At 38.0% G+C, this 19,474-nt stretch overlaps 1 protein-coding gene across 1 annotated transcript in view; it reads left to right on the plus strand.

Annotated features, from left to right (window-relative positions):
• The window catches only part of LOC143213230 (neural cell adhesion molecule 2), a 77,014-nt gene that overhangs the window by 51,080 nt on the left and 6,460 nt on the right, over window positions 1-19,474 (plus strand). Inside the window, exons 2-8 of the mRNA XM_076432879.1 lie at window positions 6,747-7,091; window positions 11,948-12,262; window positions 13,735-13,886; window positions 13,983-14,127; window positions 14,374-14,667; window positions 15,206-15,595; window positions 17,250-17,570. Coding sequence (XP_076288994.1) covers window positions 6,747-7,091; window positions 11,948-12,262; window positions 13,735-13,886; window positions 13,983-14,127; window positions 14,374-14,667; window positions 15,206-15,595; window positions 17,250-17,570 — 1,962 coding nt within the window. The remainder of the gene's footprint in view (window positions 1-6,746; window positions 7,092-11,947; window positions 12,263-13,734; window positions 13,887-13,982; window positions 14,128-14,373; window positions 14,668-15,205; window positions 15,596-17,249; window positions 17,571-19,474) is intronic.

Here is a 19,474-nt window from a genome sequence, read left to right on the forward strand (position 1 = left end):
AGAGTTGTAGTATTTTATTGGATTTTTTATATTTGAGTATTGTTCTGTTCAATTATCCCTGACGAGGATATGCGACGTTCATGAATCTATTGTTATTTTAATTAATTCTTAAAAATATTCGCGGCTTAGCAAAACATTACACGGACGATCTATAGCACTAGAGTTAGAAATCCGAAGAGAAGGGTTAAGAAAGCACAGGATCTATTTAAAGTCAAAACATGCGGATCTGTTCGTTGCAGCTTCTGTGCTATTTTTGCGGTATAGCCCGAAGTACTGCAGATAGTCGATTTCGGGTATGTGTGCAACGTAACGTGTAAGGTGTGCTCAATGAAGCGTGACAGTGAATTTTCTGTTAGGATAGACATTGAAGTGATATTTTCCGAAGTTTGACGAACGGTTAGCTCTTGGAGAAATCTTCGTGAAAAATAATGCGAAAACCAATAACGATGCCAATAACTTGACCTGTATCTACAGTACATGTAATTTTTCAAGTATTTACAGTAGAGTGGAAAATCGAATGCTTTGTATAAATGTTTATACTCTTGTCTTGTTTTTTCGAATGAGATTAAATATTTTGAAATTTATGTGAAATGTACACAAACATCTGACAGCTTTGTTTAATTAAAATGGAATAAAAACTACAACGTGAATTGTACTTTCTCATGCGGGAAATAATATCCTCTTTACCATTTATTTTTCATCTGCACGTTGCTCAGAATCGGAATATTTATACTGAAGGTGCATCTAAAATGTTATTAATGCTGTAGGCAGGTTTTGTAACTGTATTATTTGATGTCCGAAAGTGAGTAAAAAAGAAGGAAAGTAAAAATTATCTATTCTTGATAGAAGAATATTTTGTTTAATTGTGACGAATGTTAGGTATTAAATGTCCTCCACAATTGTCCTATTATAAATATCAATTCAGTGTTTTGTTGATCCACAGCTACCTAATTTGTGACTATATAGGAAATATTATTATAATATTATACAATTCATGTAGGAAATATTTGTAAATGTGTGTCCCTACAATAATAATTAAAACCCCGACGTCAACATTACGTAGACATTGAGAAAACTCGTTGTACTTGCCCATTTGTTTAAACAAGTCCAAATAATATAACAAGGGAAATAAAAATTAATTTGTAATCTAATGTCCCCGCAATTACGACACCGATTTCGTCAACGACACCGCTTATTAGTTAATTAAACGGGACAATTGAGCGATGGCAACCGGTCCCAGGCAGGAAGTATTTAACAATCGTCTGTCCCGGATCGTTCATGAATACTGAAAAGAAGCGAGCTCGTTAATTCAGCATTGGGCTCGTTCCGGGTTGATACCCGGCACTCTAAAAATTAGTCGAAAGGCATTTTTAAATGTAAACATCGCCGAGAACGACTTCCATTTATTATGGCAAATAAATGCCCGGTCCGTTTCTGCACAGCGCGTCCGTCGAAATCGCATTTCGCACGAGGCAGCGTACGTAGCGCAACGCTAAATCGATAACGCAAAACGATGCTGTCAACGTAATTCTGTTTCGGTCGAATTTTTCGATTCTCCGCCGACAGCTCGCCCTCCCAAACGGGATTACAAATTCAATTGGACCTGTTATTTGTCGTAACACCGACGCCCCGTGCAAACCATAAAAGGTGTATTAAAATCCAATAATTCCCATCTGAAGCCTCGCAAACCATGTTACCGCCTCCCACTCTTTCCGTTTTACCCGCTCGAAAACCGTTTCTATCCGGTCCGAAATCGCGATGAAAAAATGCCCAACAACACTCGTGCCGCTGATCGATAGATCGCGAAACGATGCGGAGTACTCTCCATCTTGACGGATCTCGAAAATTGTCCCACTTTTTCCCATTACGATTTCCCGATTGTTCCGATTCGTCTCACATCTTCGAAATACCGTTTCCACAACTAGATAACGGACTTTAAAAAATTCGTAAAAATGGTTAACTAGATGCTGTAGATTGAAACGGGTCGGAAAATATTGGACAATCTTTTTCCCAGCTAAATCCACCTTGGATTTGAAGATTGGAGCTTCCTCTTTACAGTGACGCCATAAAATTTGATGCACGATTTCTTTTGACAGTTTCATGGAACAGAAATGAGGAATAAGTTCTATACTGTGTGGGACCCCCTCATGGCGTACCTTATATTAATATAGTGAAACGAGTAGAAAAAATCGTACATGAACTGATGGGGGTTGAATCAAGGGGGTTGTTGTAATGGGGAAGGTTCAATCTTCAAGTTCGTGGAAAATTCAGTCGTGGAAAAACTTTTTCAACGTTTTTATCAGTACCAGTTTTATGGAAAAAGTCTGTAGATTACATTGACAGAACCAAATGAGAGTTGGAAATACATAAATTTTGATTCACCCGCGGCAATTCCATGCTGACGAACCTAATATTGCAAAATAAACTTTCTTTTCGTCGAAAATAAATTGCGTTTCACTCTCGCGTAAAAATCCGCGCAAAGTTACGGGTCAATAAATTTCATTGACAGAAGGATCTCGCTCCGAAGCGCTGTCGGTATTCGCAACATTCGGTGGTGCTCCGGTACCAGGATACCGGATAGAAAGGGAGCAAAGTGGAAAGTAAGAGAAAGAGAAAGAGAGTGACATAGATTTTCTTCCTAATTCTTCTCGGGAGGATTGAGGGTTCTCTCCAATTTGACGGATCGCAAAAATCGATTTATTCCATTCATGTTCTCACGGTTTCGAACTGCCTCAAATACAGGACGGGAAGATAGAGATAGACATACAGTGAGCGAAACTCGTTTAATCGCACTTTAAAATTTACAAATTTTCATGCTTATTTAGAAGAAAAGAACAGATGATGTTGTCAAAATGAGAGTTATTTACTTTGCTAAACCTTCATTTTCAACGTCTATGCTTTGAAATTTTCCGTATTTACATGCCAGAATATGTCGCAGAGCGAAACATGTTAAAACAGCGTCTAAAAGTGCGAAATTCGTTTGAACGCAGTGCTTTTTTCCCCCAAATATTGAGAAAAATTATAAAGGAAAGTGGGTGACTTAAAGAGTGATCATAAACGTATTGTTGTCCCGTGTTCCTGATTAAGTTATATTTTTGATTTTACGTAACAGAACAGAATGGCAAAAGGAAAATATTCAGATGAAGCTGAAAAGGCAATCTAATTCTAATATACTCGCAAGAATTGAGATTCCTCTCTAATTTAACAGATCGCAAAAATCGATTTATTCCATTCATGTTCTCACGGTTTCGAACTGCCTCAAATACAGAACAGGAAGATAGAGAGAAACAGAAAATTAAAGGTGGAGAGAGGAACGCACAGGGAAAGACAGAGAGATAAAGAGAAGTAGAAATGGAGAGGGACACTGAGAGGGCGAGAGAGAGAGAGAGAGAGGGAGGGAGGGCGACATAGATTTTCTTCCTAATTCTACTCGCAACCGGACGTACGGCGCGGCGTAGTCGGTTGAATCTCAGGTCCGGGGCACCGCAGCTGCCGGATCACGTATATTTTCTTGCTGCAACCACAAATTTCCAGTTTTAGTCAGTCACTGACCGAAAGCCGAGTTACTGCAAATTGGCCAGAGTCCGGTCAGCCCGCACTGAATCGTGGGCGGGCGAGAGAGTGAGAGAGTGAGGGAGAGAGAGCGGGCCACACGGGCCACCGCCGGGAACAAAAGTTCGTACGGGCGCACACCTACAAGATCGCCGGTCAAAGGTAGACCTGCACACCACCGCCGAAGCCAATTAATCGGTCTACTTGCCGATTTATGACCTTGGTCCTGAGGTTACCGCGACGTCGCGATTTTATTGGCTTTCATAGCCACCTCATCAATCCTCCTGCCACCTAACCGCCACCGCCCCCCACCTTCGGCACCACGTCGAACGGCGTCGCTCTAACCTCGTTATCCTTTTCCTCGTCGACCTTAGATACAGAGGGACCTCTCAAGATATTGGACAGCAACGTTCGATGAAAATTAACCAGTCCACCTGGCCATTATAACGCAATTTCCGCGATTTTTTAACCCCCTCGGGTTTTGCTTCGCAAAAGGTGCACCGACGCATACCAACGAGAGAGAGAGAGAGAGAGAGAGAGAGAGAGGTCCTTTTCCGAAGTAATAGTTTTTTATTTTATACTGCGGTAAATTATTGGAGTAAATTGCAATATTATGACTATCCTGAGGATTTTATGCATTTATCGCAAAAATGGGAAGATGTAATTTCAAAGAGGAAGATTAACCCATTGCCCTACGATTTAATATACGGTTTCAATGATTAGAACTTTCTTCGTGGTTCGTAATTTCCTAAAAATGGAGAAAATTTGTATATCTATTGTATACCTACATGTTCTTCAATAATTATACATTAACAAAACCAAAATAGAATTTCATCTCGGTTTAAAGAAGATTAATAACATACATAATTATTAGACTGTGTTCAAAGTCTTCAACACGAGTCTGACACGATATTGTAGGGCAAGGGGTTAAAAGAATTAAAAAATATCAACAAATTCCGTGCTACTTCATAAAACCACCGAAGAGAGAAATCAATTTTTCTATTTGGTTCCTATGGCGTGCAATTAAACGAATTCTGTTTTCCGTAAAGATCTGCAGTCTAATTATGACTCTAAAATGATACTGTTGTACTTTTTTGATGCTGCGCGTATAAAAATAATTTTGTTTAAATATAACACTAGTACACACTATTAATTGATTAATGTTTTAAAAGATTTCATTGTATCAAGAGTCATTTCATGTGAAAATGTCTATGTGAATCGACAAAATGGAATCTCATTTTTAAATATTCTGTAAATGCAAATGTGTTTGAAGTGGAAATGTATGTTTCGTATTATCGCCAACGCTTCGAACCAACAATTGTTTTTGCACCTAATACATTTTAGCAACAGTGTGTAAAACATTCCGCGCGTCACGAACGACACTGTGCAATGCAAACATAGTGGCCAATAGGTTACATTTCTTTGTTCTACTGCATTTTGATTTTGAACGTAGTCGATTGCGCGTGATCTGCGCGCGGCACTGGCACGCAACACAGAAAATGCTCGAATAATTGGTTCAATTGTTACGCGTTCAATGCTTTGTGTTAAAAAAAAAAGAAACGAAGTGCACGGCACCCCGCGTTGAGAAACACACATTTATTTGTACCCTGCTTGCGGATGCTACGTGAAAAATGCTCGTGTGATCGAATCAATTGGAAAGCATGAAACGCGGTCTCAGATATTTTATAGTTTGTGCTAACTCTGACGCAATGGGAAAGACACGTTGTGAAAATGTAGAATAAAGTAAACTGAGGGGAATGGAAGCGTCCATGGTACACAGTGCAATAACTGCGGATGTTTTCGGATTTATATGAAACTTTCTAAATTAGAGGAAAACGTGTGTATTAACTACCGGATTTGTGAAAATGACTTGCTCCTGATTTGTTCTTTTAGAAATATTAAAATTATAACTATGTTCTTCTGAGAAATTGTTTTAGCGAACTTCTCTCTTGAAGTGCATATTTAAACAAAACTGGTGCGAAATCTAAATGAATGCAATTTTGTCATTATTATAAGGCAATGTATGCCAATTGCGTTTAGTGCTCGGTAGTTCTAGCGTTAATTAAAATAAATAACATTGTTTTATAAATCAATCAAAGAAATTCTTACCTTATTTTTCATAAAATTGTACAATCTATTAAGCTAACTAAATTCATGATATTAATTAACCCTTTGACTGCGGCGCGCTCTCGGATGAATGTCAGTCGCTGCAAGTCAGTCGGAGATTTGATACCATACTTAGGGTTTAACAAAATATAATAATTACAAATAAAGTAAAAATATCCATTTTTTAATTTATTTGAAGTATTCTTTTGAGCTATTTTAATTTACTTAACTTAATTTGTGCATTCCTTCAATAATAATCGCTAATTAAGCATAAAGGAAAAAATCCAAAATTGATAATGAGGAATAAATTCCTTTTGACAACTTTAACATAATGATAATAAAGATAATAAAACGATAATGAACGAATAAAGATAATTAAACGATAATCAACGATTAAAGATAATAAAAAGATAATAGAAACAATTTAATAATCAATTTGTATGTGATATATTCTAAAGCGTGGATCAACGCATAAACCTACATCGCATTTTTCGCATTTATATCTACTTTCTCGTCGGATTTTGTGTTTACTACATACTACACATTTTCGCGTTTGATTATTTTTTCGAAGAAGGCTTAAGTAGTATGCACACTAAAAGTATAGACTAAAATCCTACACTTTCGTATATATTGATGGATTGAATCAATTGGTAAAACAGTAAAGGTGTTCTTATAGTAAAAAAATACAGCGATCGTATATTTACACCTCTCGTATATATTGATGGATTTGTGAGGGCGTATACAACGTCTTTAGCAGTCAAAGGGTTAAGGAAGCGACGAAGTATTCTGACCAGATGCAATTTTTCCAAAATGCTCATTGCACACCATCCAGCTTTGTAAAAAAGTTGTTTGATTTATTGATAAAAAACTGCATCTGGTTGAAACTGGACGAATTACGTGAGTCACTGTGTAACACGATCGCTGAAATTTTATAGAACACCCTGTACGTTAGAGGATGGTATTGAAAATTCTGTTATCCGAACAACGGTGTCACCGACGATTTGTTCGGATAACGGAGGCTCTATGATATTTCGAGCGTCGATCGAATGGAGTCGTATAATAACAGCATTGTTTTGGAATGTTTTCAGTTCCCATACTGGACGTGTCGGCAGTAGCTGGCTTCAAAGCTCAAATACCTTGCGACATTGATCCCTCAACTAGAAGCGAGGTGGTGAGCATGGTTTTTTGGTACAAAGGCGAAAAGGATGGCTTACCGATATACAGCGTGGACGCTCGCGGCAGATCGATAGCCCAGGCGAGGCTCTGGTCAGATCCATACGTATTCGGTGAAAGGGCAACTATGAGAACAAACGTGGAGCCTGCGAAATTGGAGATCGATCCCTTGGAAACGAACGACGCGGGGGTGTACAGGTGCAGGGTGGATTACAAAAATAGCCCGACGAGAAATCAGAAGGTTAACCTCACTGTGATAGGTGAGTACACACCTTTTCGTGTGATCGGGGATTCTATTGTTTGACGCGAGCCTACACATTTCCAAGATTTCGCGAATTTTACAGTACACTAGACTTCTGTATAACATGATCAAAAAGCTGTCTGAAAAGATTTAGTAGAAAACATGCAGCGAATGTACAAAATGTTGCTCAAACAGATAGTACACATGTACAGTCGTTTTAAATAATTGTGTTTCATCGCGTTATGCAGTAGTGTACTGTTCCTGTGACACGAAAGTGATGTTACATGAAAAAGTAAATTGATACTGGAGGACAGAATTTTTTAATGAGAGGAAGATTAAAATTGATTATCGTACGCCTGATAACGGCGACCGTGAGCTTCCACTTTTGCAAGATTTCGCAAATTCTATAGTACTGTGATATAATCCACGCGTAAGTGAGTCTGCGTGAAAAAATTAATTGATAACAGAGAATAGTATCTTTTAATACGAGAATAAGCGTTTTACTGCATGATTTAAAAAGTTTTTGGAAATAGACTGAAAAATTTAATTATAAAATTGATTGTTTGACGAACCACGTCGAATTGGATTAAAAAATTTCATTACCTAATTGTCTAATTCATGATCTTGTTCAGAAAAGTAAATAAACAGTACGGACGAACAATGAACATATACCAAAGAATAATGCAATCGCATACTAGCATCGCACTCCATTGATAGCTTCCTCACTGGCGAAGAAAGTGCCGCATTTGCAAGGCAAATTTTTTAGCACTGCTACAAGATACGGCATTGTATACCTGTCACCTTACGTGATATTAGCATGATAGATGTCAAGCCCACTCTATTCACCAGGCACAGGCGGTATTAAATGATTCGTTTCATGAAAAATGGCGTGCTTGACAAGTAACTTCGTGCTTAATTATCAGAAACGTATTTATGGAGCGCCGTATTGTATTTCGTAGGACAGGATGCATGGTTTAAACAAATTGACATGCCTTCACAAAAATAAATACTAATTTTGCTTTGTAAATAGCTCCAGAAAAATTATTCAAAAATATATTGAGATTTGGGACCATTTTGGTCACATTATAAATTATGTAGAAAATAAGAGACAGTGGTAGAACGATTGCATTTTTTAATTAGATAACAAATTTAAGTCATTTTAACCAAAACTTTCTTTCTATTTAAAAGTCAGACAGTGATCTTGAGATTTTTGAGAGAAGACGTGAGGAATGGTAAAACTTATTTTTAACGTTACTTTCGCCGAAATTAGCATTTGTGTAATTATTAAAATGGTTCTAATATAGTGACTGAATCCTAATTATATCACATTCGCCTCGATCTCGAGATTATGGATGTAGTCCTCCTTTCGCCCCCAGGATTCAGTGCTGATCGAGCTGAAACGATGAGTAAAATTTCATGAATGCGCTATTTTTGGAAAATTCAATTCGTGTGTGACATTCGCAGAGAAACAGTTTCCTCAAATATTTTAGATATTTATTCCTTTCTCGACTTTCTTCTTAGAAAACCCGTTTCTTACCAGATGTGGGGCATATTCGAGGTGAAACCGTTGCACTCTTGAAGATGATAAAGTTTCCGTACGCGAAATTTCCCTTAGGTCTGCCCGTTAAACGGCAGGAGAGCATTTTGATAGTCTACCACGTTGCCTTGCTTCTCATAATTTTATTTTCTTTATTCCCACAATTTTTCTAAACAACACATCATTTATATTCTGAGATCTCTTTAAAATACGTTGATTATCGAGTATTCATTTTTGGTCAATTTTTGTTTCGTAACATTTTTAGCATTTTACAAAATGACTGCAGCAACGAATATTTCTATGAGCTGTCAACACGTGTCAACACGTTCCATTAGTAAAATTAAGAGAAAATACGTAAATCTACATTTTTTAAAGCTTTAGTTAGAAGTGGTTTGCCTCGAAATCCTTTCACAATTTCGTTAAAATAAATTCTGACATAAAGTGGTGGAAAATGTTAATTTGTATGTTTAATTGTATGGTTAATTTGTATGTCATCTCGGAAACGAACTCATGCTTATTTTTTTTTTAACACAAATATATATGCCCCACTATATATTAATTTTTTTTACTACTTTATCTTGGTGCTTTTATAATTGGAATTGCAAACATAGGTTTTCATCTTAAAAAGTGAGGTGCATGAACATTTTGAAGACAGTTCTTTTACTTTAAAATCTTAATCTATATTCGAAATGAAAAATATATTCCATATTATTCGTGTCCTTTCTAAACTTTTTAACAAAATTTTCTAAAATTATAATTTCCTGGTAGACCACGAACGCAATAAAAAATTCCAGAAAATTAATTAACAACAGGATACTTATCTATTAATCAGAGCGAAGACGTGATTCTGTAATTTACGGCTGTGCGGATGGCTTTTTCCTGCGAGAGCACTAATACGATTTTTAATTAATTGCGACCAGCGAAGATTCAACAGGTGTTGCAGTGTTCCGGTTTCAAAGCTGAAGAATGATGTGTTATCGTGTATTATTTAAGCAACGTGCGACTTCGTTTCACGGTGTGTCACTCCTCGGTGTTTTATAACGCAAGAATGCAGTAAGCATTTAAACCCAACCCGTTTGCTCGTGATTTAGGATTGTTTCGCGGCAGTACCCGCGTTCATGGTGCTTAATGGCATTCACATTGCTAATCTCAGACGTACGTGTATGCACGTATGTACAATGGGTTCAACACATACAGTTTCTTGCCTTCAAATGACGATTGCGATTAAACTTGGCCGTGGCTGTTGGAGAAACAAATTTTTAGAGAAATGGAAGAGTGTAATGACGTTCGAACGTTTAATAATTTCTAAACAGGTACAAACTTAGATTCAACAATATATCTAAAATTGGTGTTGCAGGAAATCAATTTAATTTTCGGTCCTACACAGACATCTTCAAATTCATGATTTGTTTAGTGATTTGTACAGCACTTTTAAACATTACTTTCTAAAATAACATTAAAAAATCAAATATAATAAATGATTGAACTGAAAACCGTTTCAGTACAAAAACAATTTCAAAAAATTCCTAAATTTTCATTGGTACGGAACTTTTAAATATAATTTCTCTTAGATAAGGTTCATTCTAAAGAAGTAAATATTCAAATTCCTAAAAGATTGATCAATACGTGAAATACTTTTAAATTTAATTTTTGAACGAACTTCACTTTAAGGAATGTTTGAAATGCAATATTAGCAATGCAAGCAGTTATCAGTTTCACTGGAGTTCCACGTACTCCTTTGGAGAGCTTGTACTTCATTCGTATTCAGTGCTGAAGTGGAGCAGATTGATCTTCCTTGTTATTAGTTTACATAGAAATGACATAAGCATTTCAAAGGAATACGGGAGACTCTGCGGAAGCTACATATTTCAGGTTTCGATTTTAATAATGTCGATATATTCGACACTATTGCGATTCACGGGCTATTCGAGGAAATGTTCAAACTTGCATCTCAAACAAGTACGAAATGAATTATGCACGTTGGACATGGTATTTCTGAATAGATTGTAAACTGTACAGTGTTGTTCCTAAAATAATACTGCGGCTATAAACTGGTACAGAATCAATATACTATGAACAAATAATAAACTAAACATATAAAAGAAATAAACAGTGAGCTATATAGTTTCGCTCCTAAAATATTACAGTAAGACACTTATTAGTAATAGATTAGGAGAAAAATTAATAAAGTATACAAAATTGACAAAAAAATTTAGAAATGGACAATGTACAGGGTGTGAAGAAATTATATGTCGCGGCTACCACAGGATGATTCTACACCCTCGATTTGGTTGAAATTGAGCTAAGGAATGTGCCGCAAAATTTACCTCGAATTTTAAGGTCAAAAGGTCAACAATTTTTTTTTAATTGCATCGTACTTTACTCCTCGCGAGGGTCAAAAGTGCAAAAGGTCAAAAATGCACTTTTGACCCTCGAGGAGTAAACTGCGGTGCAATTAAAAAAAAATTGTTGACCTCTTGACCTTCAAATTCCAGGTAAATTTTGCGGCATCTTCCTTAGTTCAAGTTCAACCAAATCGAGGTTGTAGAATCATCCTATGGTAAGCCATGACGTATAATTTCTTTACACCCTGTACAATATTACACAGGGTGTCCCACTTAAAACTTTTCACGATTTTCCAATGAAATGCTTGCGATAATCTGACAGAAAAATATTTTGAACAAAAGTCGATCAGTTTTCGATTGTCTATACATTACAATAAAAAAAGGCCACCTTCATTTTTTTATATGGTAATTCAAGGTCATCCGAAGGTCATGGTATACTAGGTCGTTGAATTCCTCTTGATACGGGCTATAATACTGTTAAATCAAAAATACCAAGTGCCATTTAAAAAAATGAAGGTGGCCTTGACAATACTAAAAATGAAATTTGAACTCTTTTTTATTGCAATGTATAGCCAATCGAAAACTGATCAACTTTTGTTTAAAATATGTTTTCGCCCGATTATCGTAAGTACTTGAAAAATCGAGAGAAGTGTTACGTGTAACACCTTGTATATTGAAACCTAAATCTTGAGAAAATATTAGTAATAGATCTAAGAAAAATGTACAAGTCACTCATTTATTCACTCATACAGAGTGAATAGAACAAACAAGTAAAGAAATTTGTATAAACCCCTCCATAAGACTCGAGTATTAAATTAAGTTCCCCAACCAAGAGAAGGTACGATTTGATCAGTCACATTGTTGTGAAAATGATATATAGAAATCTGTGGATGAGTATGAATAATTACAGTACCGTGGTAGGGAAATCTTTCAAAAGATTCGGTAGAGTTCGCGCGATGCGACCTGACTCACATAAATTAAACTTCGTGACAGTGCCACCAAACAAGCCGGCGATTTACACTGGCGTCGGCCGAAGTTTGGCTAAGATACAGCAGCCTTTCAACGAGGGTAGCGAATTGTCCTTATTATGCGAGGTAATCGGGGGTTCACCGCCTCCGAATGTCACGTGGCATTTCGAGGGGAGACTGCTGGATGATACGTACACCTTGGAACACGGAGACATCACGATAAATCGGCTTGATAACTCGAAGGTCACGAGAGAGTTCCGCAGGGCGAAGTTAACTTGTCGGGCGAGCAACACGCATCTCATCCCTCCTCAGACATCCGAGATCGTTCTAGATGTCAATTGTGAGTAAGAGTACACGTCCCTTGATATTGAGATTTCTTTGGATACATAATTTCCTCTTAAATATTAAACACGTTTACCCCTTTGTTAGACTCGTGGAAAATATTGAGGGATGTCGATGCATTTTCACACTTAAGAATTACTAGCAGTAATTATTAGGTTGTTGCATATGAAATGCCCGATTTTAGAATGCAAATGTTGCAATGCGTTTTGATCAATAAAATACTATTACGTCACATTGAAGTACAAAACTTACGACCCTATCTTCAATTCTTATTTACACATATAAATTTCCTTTTAAATATTAGTTTGTTGCATATAAAATGTCCAACTGTAGAATGTGACTCTTATAAAAAGTTTCGATCAAGAAATGCTGTTATAGTCTATAGGTTTATTATATAAAACTTTGTGGTACAAAGCTAATCCTTAATATCCAAAAAATGTTCAATTTTAACTTATAATTTTACTTTTAAATCAAGTTTATTTCGACGTCAACCAACGAACCAACGCTACTGTTGTGTATTCCTTCTATATATGTCTGGGAAAATAACTTATTAACGATAGCATTATGTGATTTTTGGTGAAAATGTGGTGATTAATTAACTTACTAGTCGTTGATGGTAAAAATGAACTACGAAATCAAGATAACAATCTTGTAAATGAAAAACGTGAATCACCATAATATCTTATCTTTACCATAATACATTCAAGAAACTTGAAATTTGTAAATAGAATACGTTGGGGGTACAAAATTGCGTTTGTGTAATGTCACTGCAAAAAATCGGACATTTCATATATGCAACAACCCGATATTTTATGTTTGTTGTATTTTTCACAGAAACCGTGTGCTCAACAATAATTGTACCGTGTGAGAGTTACTGTGATTTTCTACAATCTTAACATTCCAGAAACGTGGCAAACAATAAACACAGTAAATATTCGATGGACGCAAGGGCCTCGGGGAGGTACGTTTGCATAGTTCGTAGAGAGGCACTACTTTTTTGTACTTCAAAGACCGAGCCGAACGTAGGGAAGGACAGCGCGTGTAAACAGAGACCTCGCGCGGCCGAAGCGCAGCAAAAAATAGCGTACAGATGAGACCGCTTCATGCAATAAATGAAACTTGTTTGTTTTTACGATTGGAATAGGTTGTGGTTCATACCGATATATCCAACCCGGGACAGATTACGGGGCATGTTTACGCTGCTCAGCGACCGAGGCAGCTCGAGCTTCGTGGCCCTCGCGGCGTTCCCCGCAGTGTAGGGGATATTTTTTTGCATCCAACGTGTAACACCCCCTCTGTCCATAGAATATTTACTGTACAATTAAATATACATAGATTTATAAGACTCCCTTTTAAAACAAGTAGTGAAAATAGTAAAAACGGTTCTTTATCATTTGAAGTTGTGGTAGTTTGTCTGGAATATTAAGCAGAATCATGTGCGTTCACCTAACTACACTCGTTGACTTCCAGTGAAACCGTTGGCAGTGAACATAACGAATAAGGAAGCTTATTTGTCGGCCCTAAAAACGTACGAAATTGAATGCGTCAGTTCAGGGTCTCAACCGGACGCTGTGTTTACCTGGTGGAAAGGGAAACATTTGGTGGAATACATGGCCAGAAATGTGAGTATTACATTATTGAATCTGCCATCGTCGCAGGAGAATTCCTCAGCTGCGACATGGACGTGTCCGCTGGCTTAGATTCTGAGTTCTTCGTAGTTTGTAGTTAATCCGAACATTACGAGAAGTGTGTTGAGTTATGTACCGACCATGGAGGACGATGGGAAATATCTGACATGTCGGGCTGAGAACTCGGTTGTACCTGATAGCGCTTTAGAAGACAGATGGCGGCTACTAGTCTATTGTGAGTGTTACCAAATGTTAATTCTACCCACTAATTTATGGCATTAATTTTGTATCAGTCTGGAACTAGTTCGGAACAATTTTCGTACAGTTAGAAATTAGAATTTCCATTTTTATTGTATTTTTAAAGAGGTGTTTCCTTATGAGAAAAAGGATCTGTAGCAATTTGAAACAACTGAAATGATTTCGAATGTTTCTCGAATTTATGCAATATATGAATGTTACGCATTCGAATGGTTGCTTGTAGATGCACCAATAGTGTCAATCAAGCTAGGCTCGAGTCTAAAGGCGAACGACATAAACGAGGGCGACGACGTCTATTTCGAATGCGAGGTTCAAGCGAATCCGATCGCGTACAAGATGGCCTGGTTCAAAGACGGCAAAGAATTGCATCAGAACACGACAGCTGGAATTTTCCTTCACAGCGGACAATCTCTGGTTTTGCAACGCGTGACTAGAAATTCCGCCGGTGAATATTCCTGCATGGCGACCAATAGCGAAGGGAAATCCATGAGCAAGCCAGTGAAACTCGAGATAATGTGTGAGTATTCAAATATTTGAGGTTCGTGTTTAACCGGCCAGAAAAATGTCTGAATGGAACTGTTTGATATTAACCAAACAAACAGTCGCATTTATTGCTTCAAAGTCGATTAATCTGTGGATGTAGGATGAGAGGTGTTGTGTGTACATTTACAATGACAAACACACGAAACAACAATTGAGCAAATTTTTACGTAGAGCAACTTCTCCTTTTTTTTCGTAATTCAGACTGAACGTAATTTCTCCAAAATTTTTATTACGCATCATCTAGTAAACGAATGATAACTAGATAGAGAAACTGAAGTCGTCTGATCAATGTATAAAAATGTTATTCTAATTTTTTTGTAGCTACTATAATCCAAAAATTGATCTCTACCATACCCTAAGATTACAGCAACACTACACTCCTGTACCTAGCATCTCAGTGTTCTCCGCTCGGGTATGCACCGGTTTCCTTCTATCGTTTATCGGTCCCTTCTTTCGGTGGCAAAGGGTAGAGCAGGGTTGACAGTCGGAACCGTTCCCTGTCGCATTTTCAGACGCACCAATCTGCAAGGACGGCTCTTCCACCCAAGTGGTCGGCGCCCTGAAGCACGAGACGATTTCGCTGGTCTGCGGTGTGCAATCGAAACCACCTCCGACGACTTTCCACTGGACCTTCAACAATTCCGGCGAGCTGATGAACGTGCCGGCGAATAGATTCACGCAGGTCAAGCCCCTGAGCCTGATCACGAACCACTGGCATGGGTCCAGGCTGAATTACACGCCAGAAAACGACATGGACTACGGGACTGTCGCGTGCTGGGCCAAGAACCGTATAGGGGAGCAAAAGACGCCCTGTCTTTTTCAGATCATCGTCGCCGGGAAGCCCTATCCTCTACAGAACTGCACGGCTCTTCAGTCGACCGGACCCTACGCGTATCGAATGGGTAAGCGACACTTTAGTCTCTCTCTCTCTCTGTGTGTGTCTAATACACACACAGGCTTTGGATACTCCCTCCTCCCTTTCTGACCTAAATAGCGCTAACTACACCATTACGGTCGCCCCATCATCGAGGATGACGGTTTACGGTCGATAGCCTTGTTGTGTTCAACAGCTTGTTTCCTATTGTGACCCGTGAAAAGCGAAGGTGACCAATCGTGCGTGAAAAAGGTCGTGAAATTAGGCGCGTTCCGAGCTGGCCTCGACGATCAGAGACAGAGGGGGTCTTTCGTTACCGGGAAAGTGACACCGGAGAATCCCCGTGTGTTTGAGATATTTGATACTCGCCGGGGTCAGCCGCTCCCAGTGACGCGTTAAAAGTTAGATTACTGTTTCCAGCTTCGGTCCCCTCGGTCTGGAGGCCCTTGAATTTGAGCATTTTGTTTGCGTCGCGTGAAATGACAGATCGTTTGATGTTACACGGTTTCAGGAAATTGATGGAACGTTTTTTCTTTTTTTATTTGTAAGCATTTTTAATCATTCCGGGTTTATTTCGCTTTATAGGAATAATATAAGTATAATATAAGAATAAAATAATAATACAAGTGAATACAATAAGAATGTCGGCTGCTCTTTACTTTACCGGACTCAAAATTTGTGCCTTTTTCCTGCAAATTATGATGTATTTGGTCCTCACAACGATGTATTTGATCATCATAATTCGTAGGGTAAAGGTACTAATTTTTAGTCCGGTAAAGTAAAGTTTACCCACCATGTCCGTTAACACTAAATATGCAGATTACAATCTTCGAAAAAAGAATGAATACTAAGACAAGTTTCAATATTTGGCTTGTTAAATGGAACTAGACAGCGGATCTTTATGCAAAATAAAAATGTTCCGAGTCAATTGGAATTTTTAACCCGTTTCATTAATTAAAATTTTTCTACTGTCTTGTTTTGTACCTTTCTTTTCGTCCTAAAGAAATAGCATGGAAATTACAAAAATTTTTATTGCCTCGTAAAAATGCACAGAATTGATCTAAGCGTGCCTCTTGCTGAAAATTGTGTTTTCATGGCTCAATAAAAGAGTTGATTCTCCATTTGAATAATGTATAGAAGCTAGGAATGCATAAGTATAATAACTTCCACATTTTCTCGGTTGGAAATGGGTTTATAGGAAGCGTAAAGATTTTTCCAAGCAACCACACTTGAATGTAGAATTGAATATGCTTTGCTACAAAATTTATGATCAAATGGATCAGTTAGAAGAAAAGGCTACGACCGCTGTTTTAATTTTGTATAGAGCAGAATTCTGTCCTCAGGAAATTTCCAATTATCAATTACGTTCCATAATGTAGCAAACTGTTAAATTTTCCAGAGCGAGAAATAATTAATTTGGCCTCTTTTACATACCCCAAATAACATTCGGATAAAAACTCGTGAAAAATTCTTTATCACTGGAACAATCTTACCTGTCAAAATGACGGATTTCAAATTCTTATTTAGACATATTCTATAAAAATAATACTTCTTGTTATATTATTCAAGGGAACACAACTTAGTCACTTTTCGGGCCCGGTTGTTCCAGTGTTGAATGCATCGTAATCAATGAATTCTGAACAATGGAATATAATTTTTCATAATTTCTTTGTGCGAAACAGGTCACGAGGATTTCAAGGCTACCGACTCGCGGGACGCTGATTGGTTGATCGTTCGATGCTTTGAGGGATTTGACGGCGGTTTGCCCTTAACTAATTACGAACTCGAAGTCTATAGTGAAGAGAACGTTTATCATGTCAATACCATTTACTTGAATCACACAGAGAAATCCAGTTCATTAGGTCCGGTTTTCGAAGTTCCTGGTCTAGAGCCTGGCCGCAACTACCGACTCCATCTGTACGCTGTCAACGCTAAGGGACGCAGCGATCCTGTAGTCCTTGAACCGGTCACGCTCAAAGGGGTCGCCATGTACACCACTAATGGTAAGTGTCCTTCCTAATCGTGCTGATTCCGGTGAAAAAAAATTCAGGAAGTCGTGAAAATCAATAAGCATTTTATTTTTGTCACTTCCAGGAATATTTTTAAAGAAGCGTATTAATTTTTTTCGGGATCACATATAATGTGATTACACATTACATTACACATTAAATTACACATAATGACAAAAGTTGTTCAGAATGTTGTCCTTGACAACATATGTGAATGTCAAAGTGATCCGAGGTGGGTCCCCTCATAGAGCTATATTTACCGATGGGTTTTCGGTCTTATTGGTTATTTGCAATAAAAACCGCAAAGAATGAAAAAAATGCAAAATTTGTTTTCAAGGGACCAATCGCGGGAGACATACCCTACTTCGTCCTGATTGGTCCATCAATCTCGGCGTAATCGGTGAACATACATAGAAAAAAAAGCGAAAAAAGGCACATACAGATCGAATTGATACCGTCCTCCTTTTTCCAAGTCGGTTAAAAAGTGTGAAAAAGAAGAGAATAAAATGTGGTAACTACCCTTTAAAAAATACAGAAACTCTACCAAGAATAAATTTGAAACAATATTAAGATACCACAGTTTAAGGATGTTCTGGAGGTACAATGGAACACAGAAGTACAAGAAATTCGAAATCCATCAATATATTGGCAATGAAAGCCATTCATGAGTATATTTTGCATTAAACTTTTTCGAATACTGTAGCCTCTGTAGCTATATTCAGTGGTCTACACTTGTCGCGTTTCCATGCTAGTGAGAGACAACACGATAAATTTGACGTTTTGTAACAGTTTATAATTTTTTTACTCTGTAACTGTTTAGTGAATCCTAATAAATTTTGAACATAATTAATTACATAATTTTTACTACATATAAACAAAAACTGGAGTTTCCAGTTGCGTTTTTTCAAGGTTCAAATTGGGTATGAAGTGGAATTTTATGAATTCTCCATAAGAAGACGTGTTAAAATGTGCAAACTTTAAGTTGCTATAATTCTTAAACGGTGCAGTGACTCGAACACAAACTTTGGTAATTGCATTAATTTCGTAAGAATTATATCTTGTCAAATTTTCAAGAATTTTGTTGCGTTTTTATATACCTCCAGAACATCCTTAACTAGCGTCGACAGTGAAAGTAATTACGAAAAGAATGAATTCGGCAGCAACCCGACACGCTGGCAGAGAATCGGTTCGTTTTTAACGCGCATCTGCGAACCGCAAAAAGCGGGCGCCGGAGTATCCGATAATTCATGGGCGTAGGGTCGCGTGTTTAATTACGCGCGGCATTGTACGCGATCGGTTGAACGACATGTAGCATGATTATGATCGCAGGGAAAGTAGTTTCCCTCGGGGGCGTCGAAAGGCGCGATTATGCGCATCCCGACTAACTTTAGGATCTCTTTCAGCGAGGCTGGCCGCCCTTCTTTTATACGATACGTTTCTTCGTATCCTTCTTCCGCGGACCCTGAATTAAAATCCCATAAAGAGCCCGAGTCCCTTTCCTCGCTGCTGTCTCATTCGAGGCGCATTTATCGCCTTTAATTTCCATCCTCATGGTTTATTCATGCCGATCCGTTGGACGATCCCACTGTGTGTGGAAACGCTTGCGTACGAATGCCTTAGGCAGCCTGCCTGACTATCTCTCTCTCTGGCTCTATGTATGTGTCCGAGCACGTCCCGCGACGCAAGCTCATCTTGGATCTCGGTTGCACGCGTTTACCCGGTAGCTGTGCTACCGTTCCCTGTGTGCTACCGACTACATCCACAGTTCCATTCAAACTTCTCAAAATCCTTTCAAAATCGTTTTAACCGAATTGCACGCCCCTGTCATTTTCCACTGCTTACGATCGTAACGTGTGAGCGCGCTGCACGGATAAGATCCGCCTTTCAAAAATGGCATC

This window comes from Lasioglossum baleicum, chromosome 11 (genome assembly GCF_051020765.1).
Source record: "Lasioglossum baleicum chromosome 11, iyLasBale1, whole genome shotgun sequence".
NCBI lineage: Eukaryota > Metazoa > Arthropoda > Insecta > Hymenoptera > Halictidae > Lasioglossum > Lasioglossum baleicum.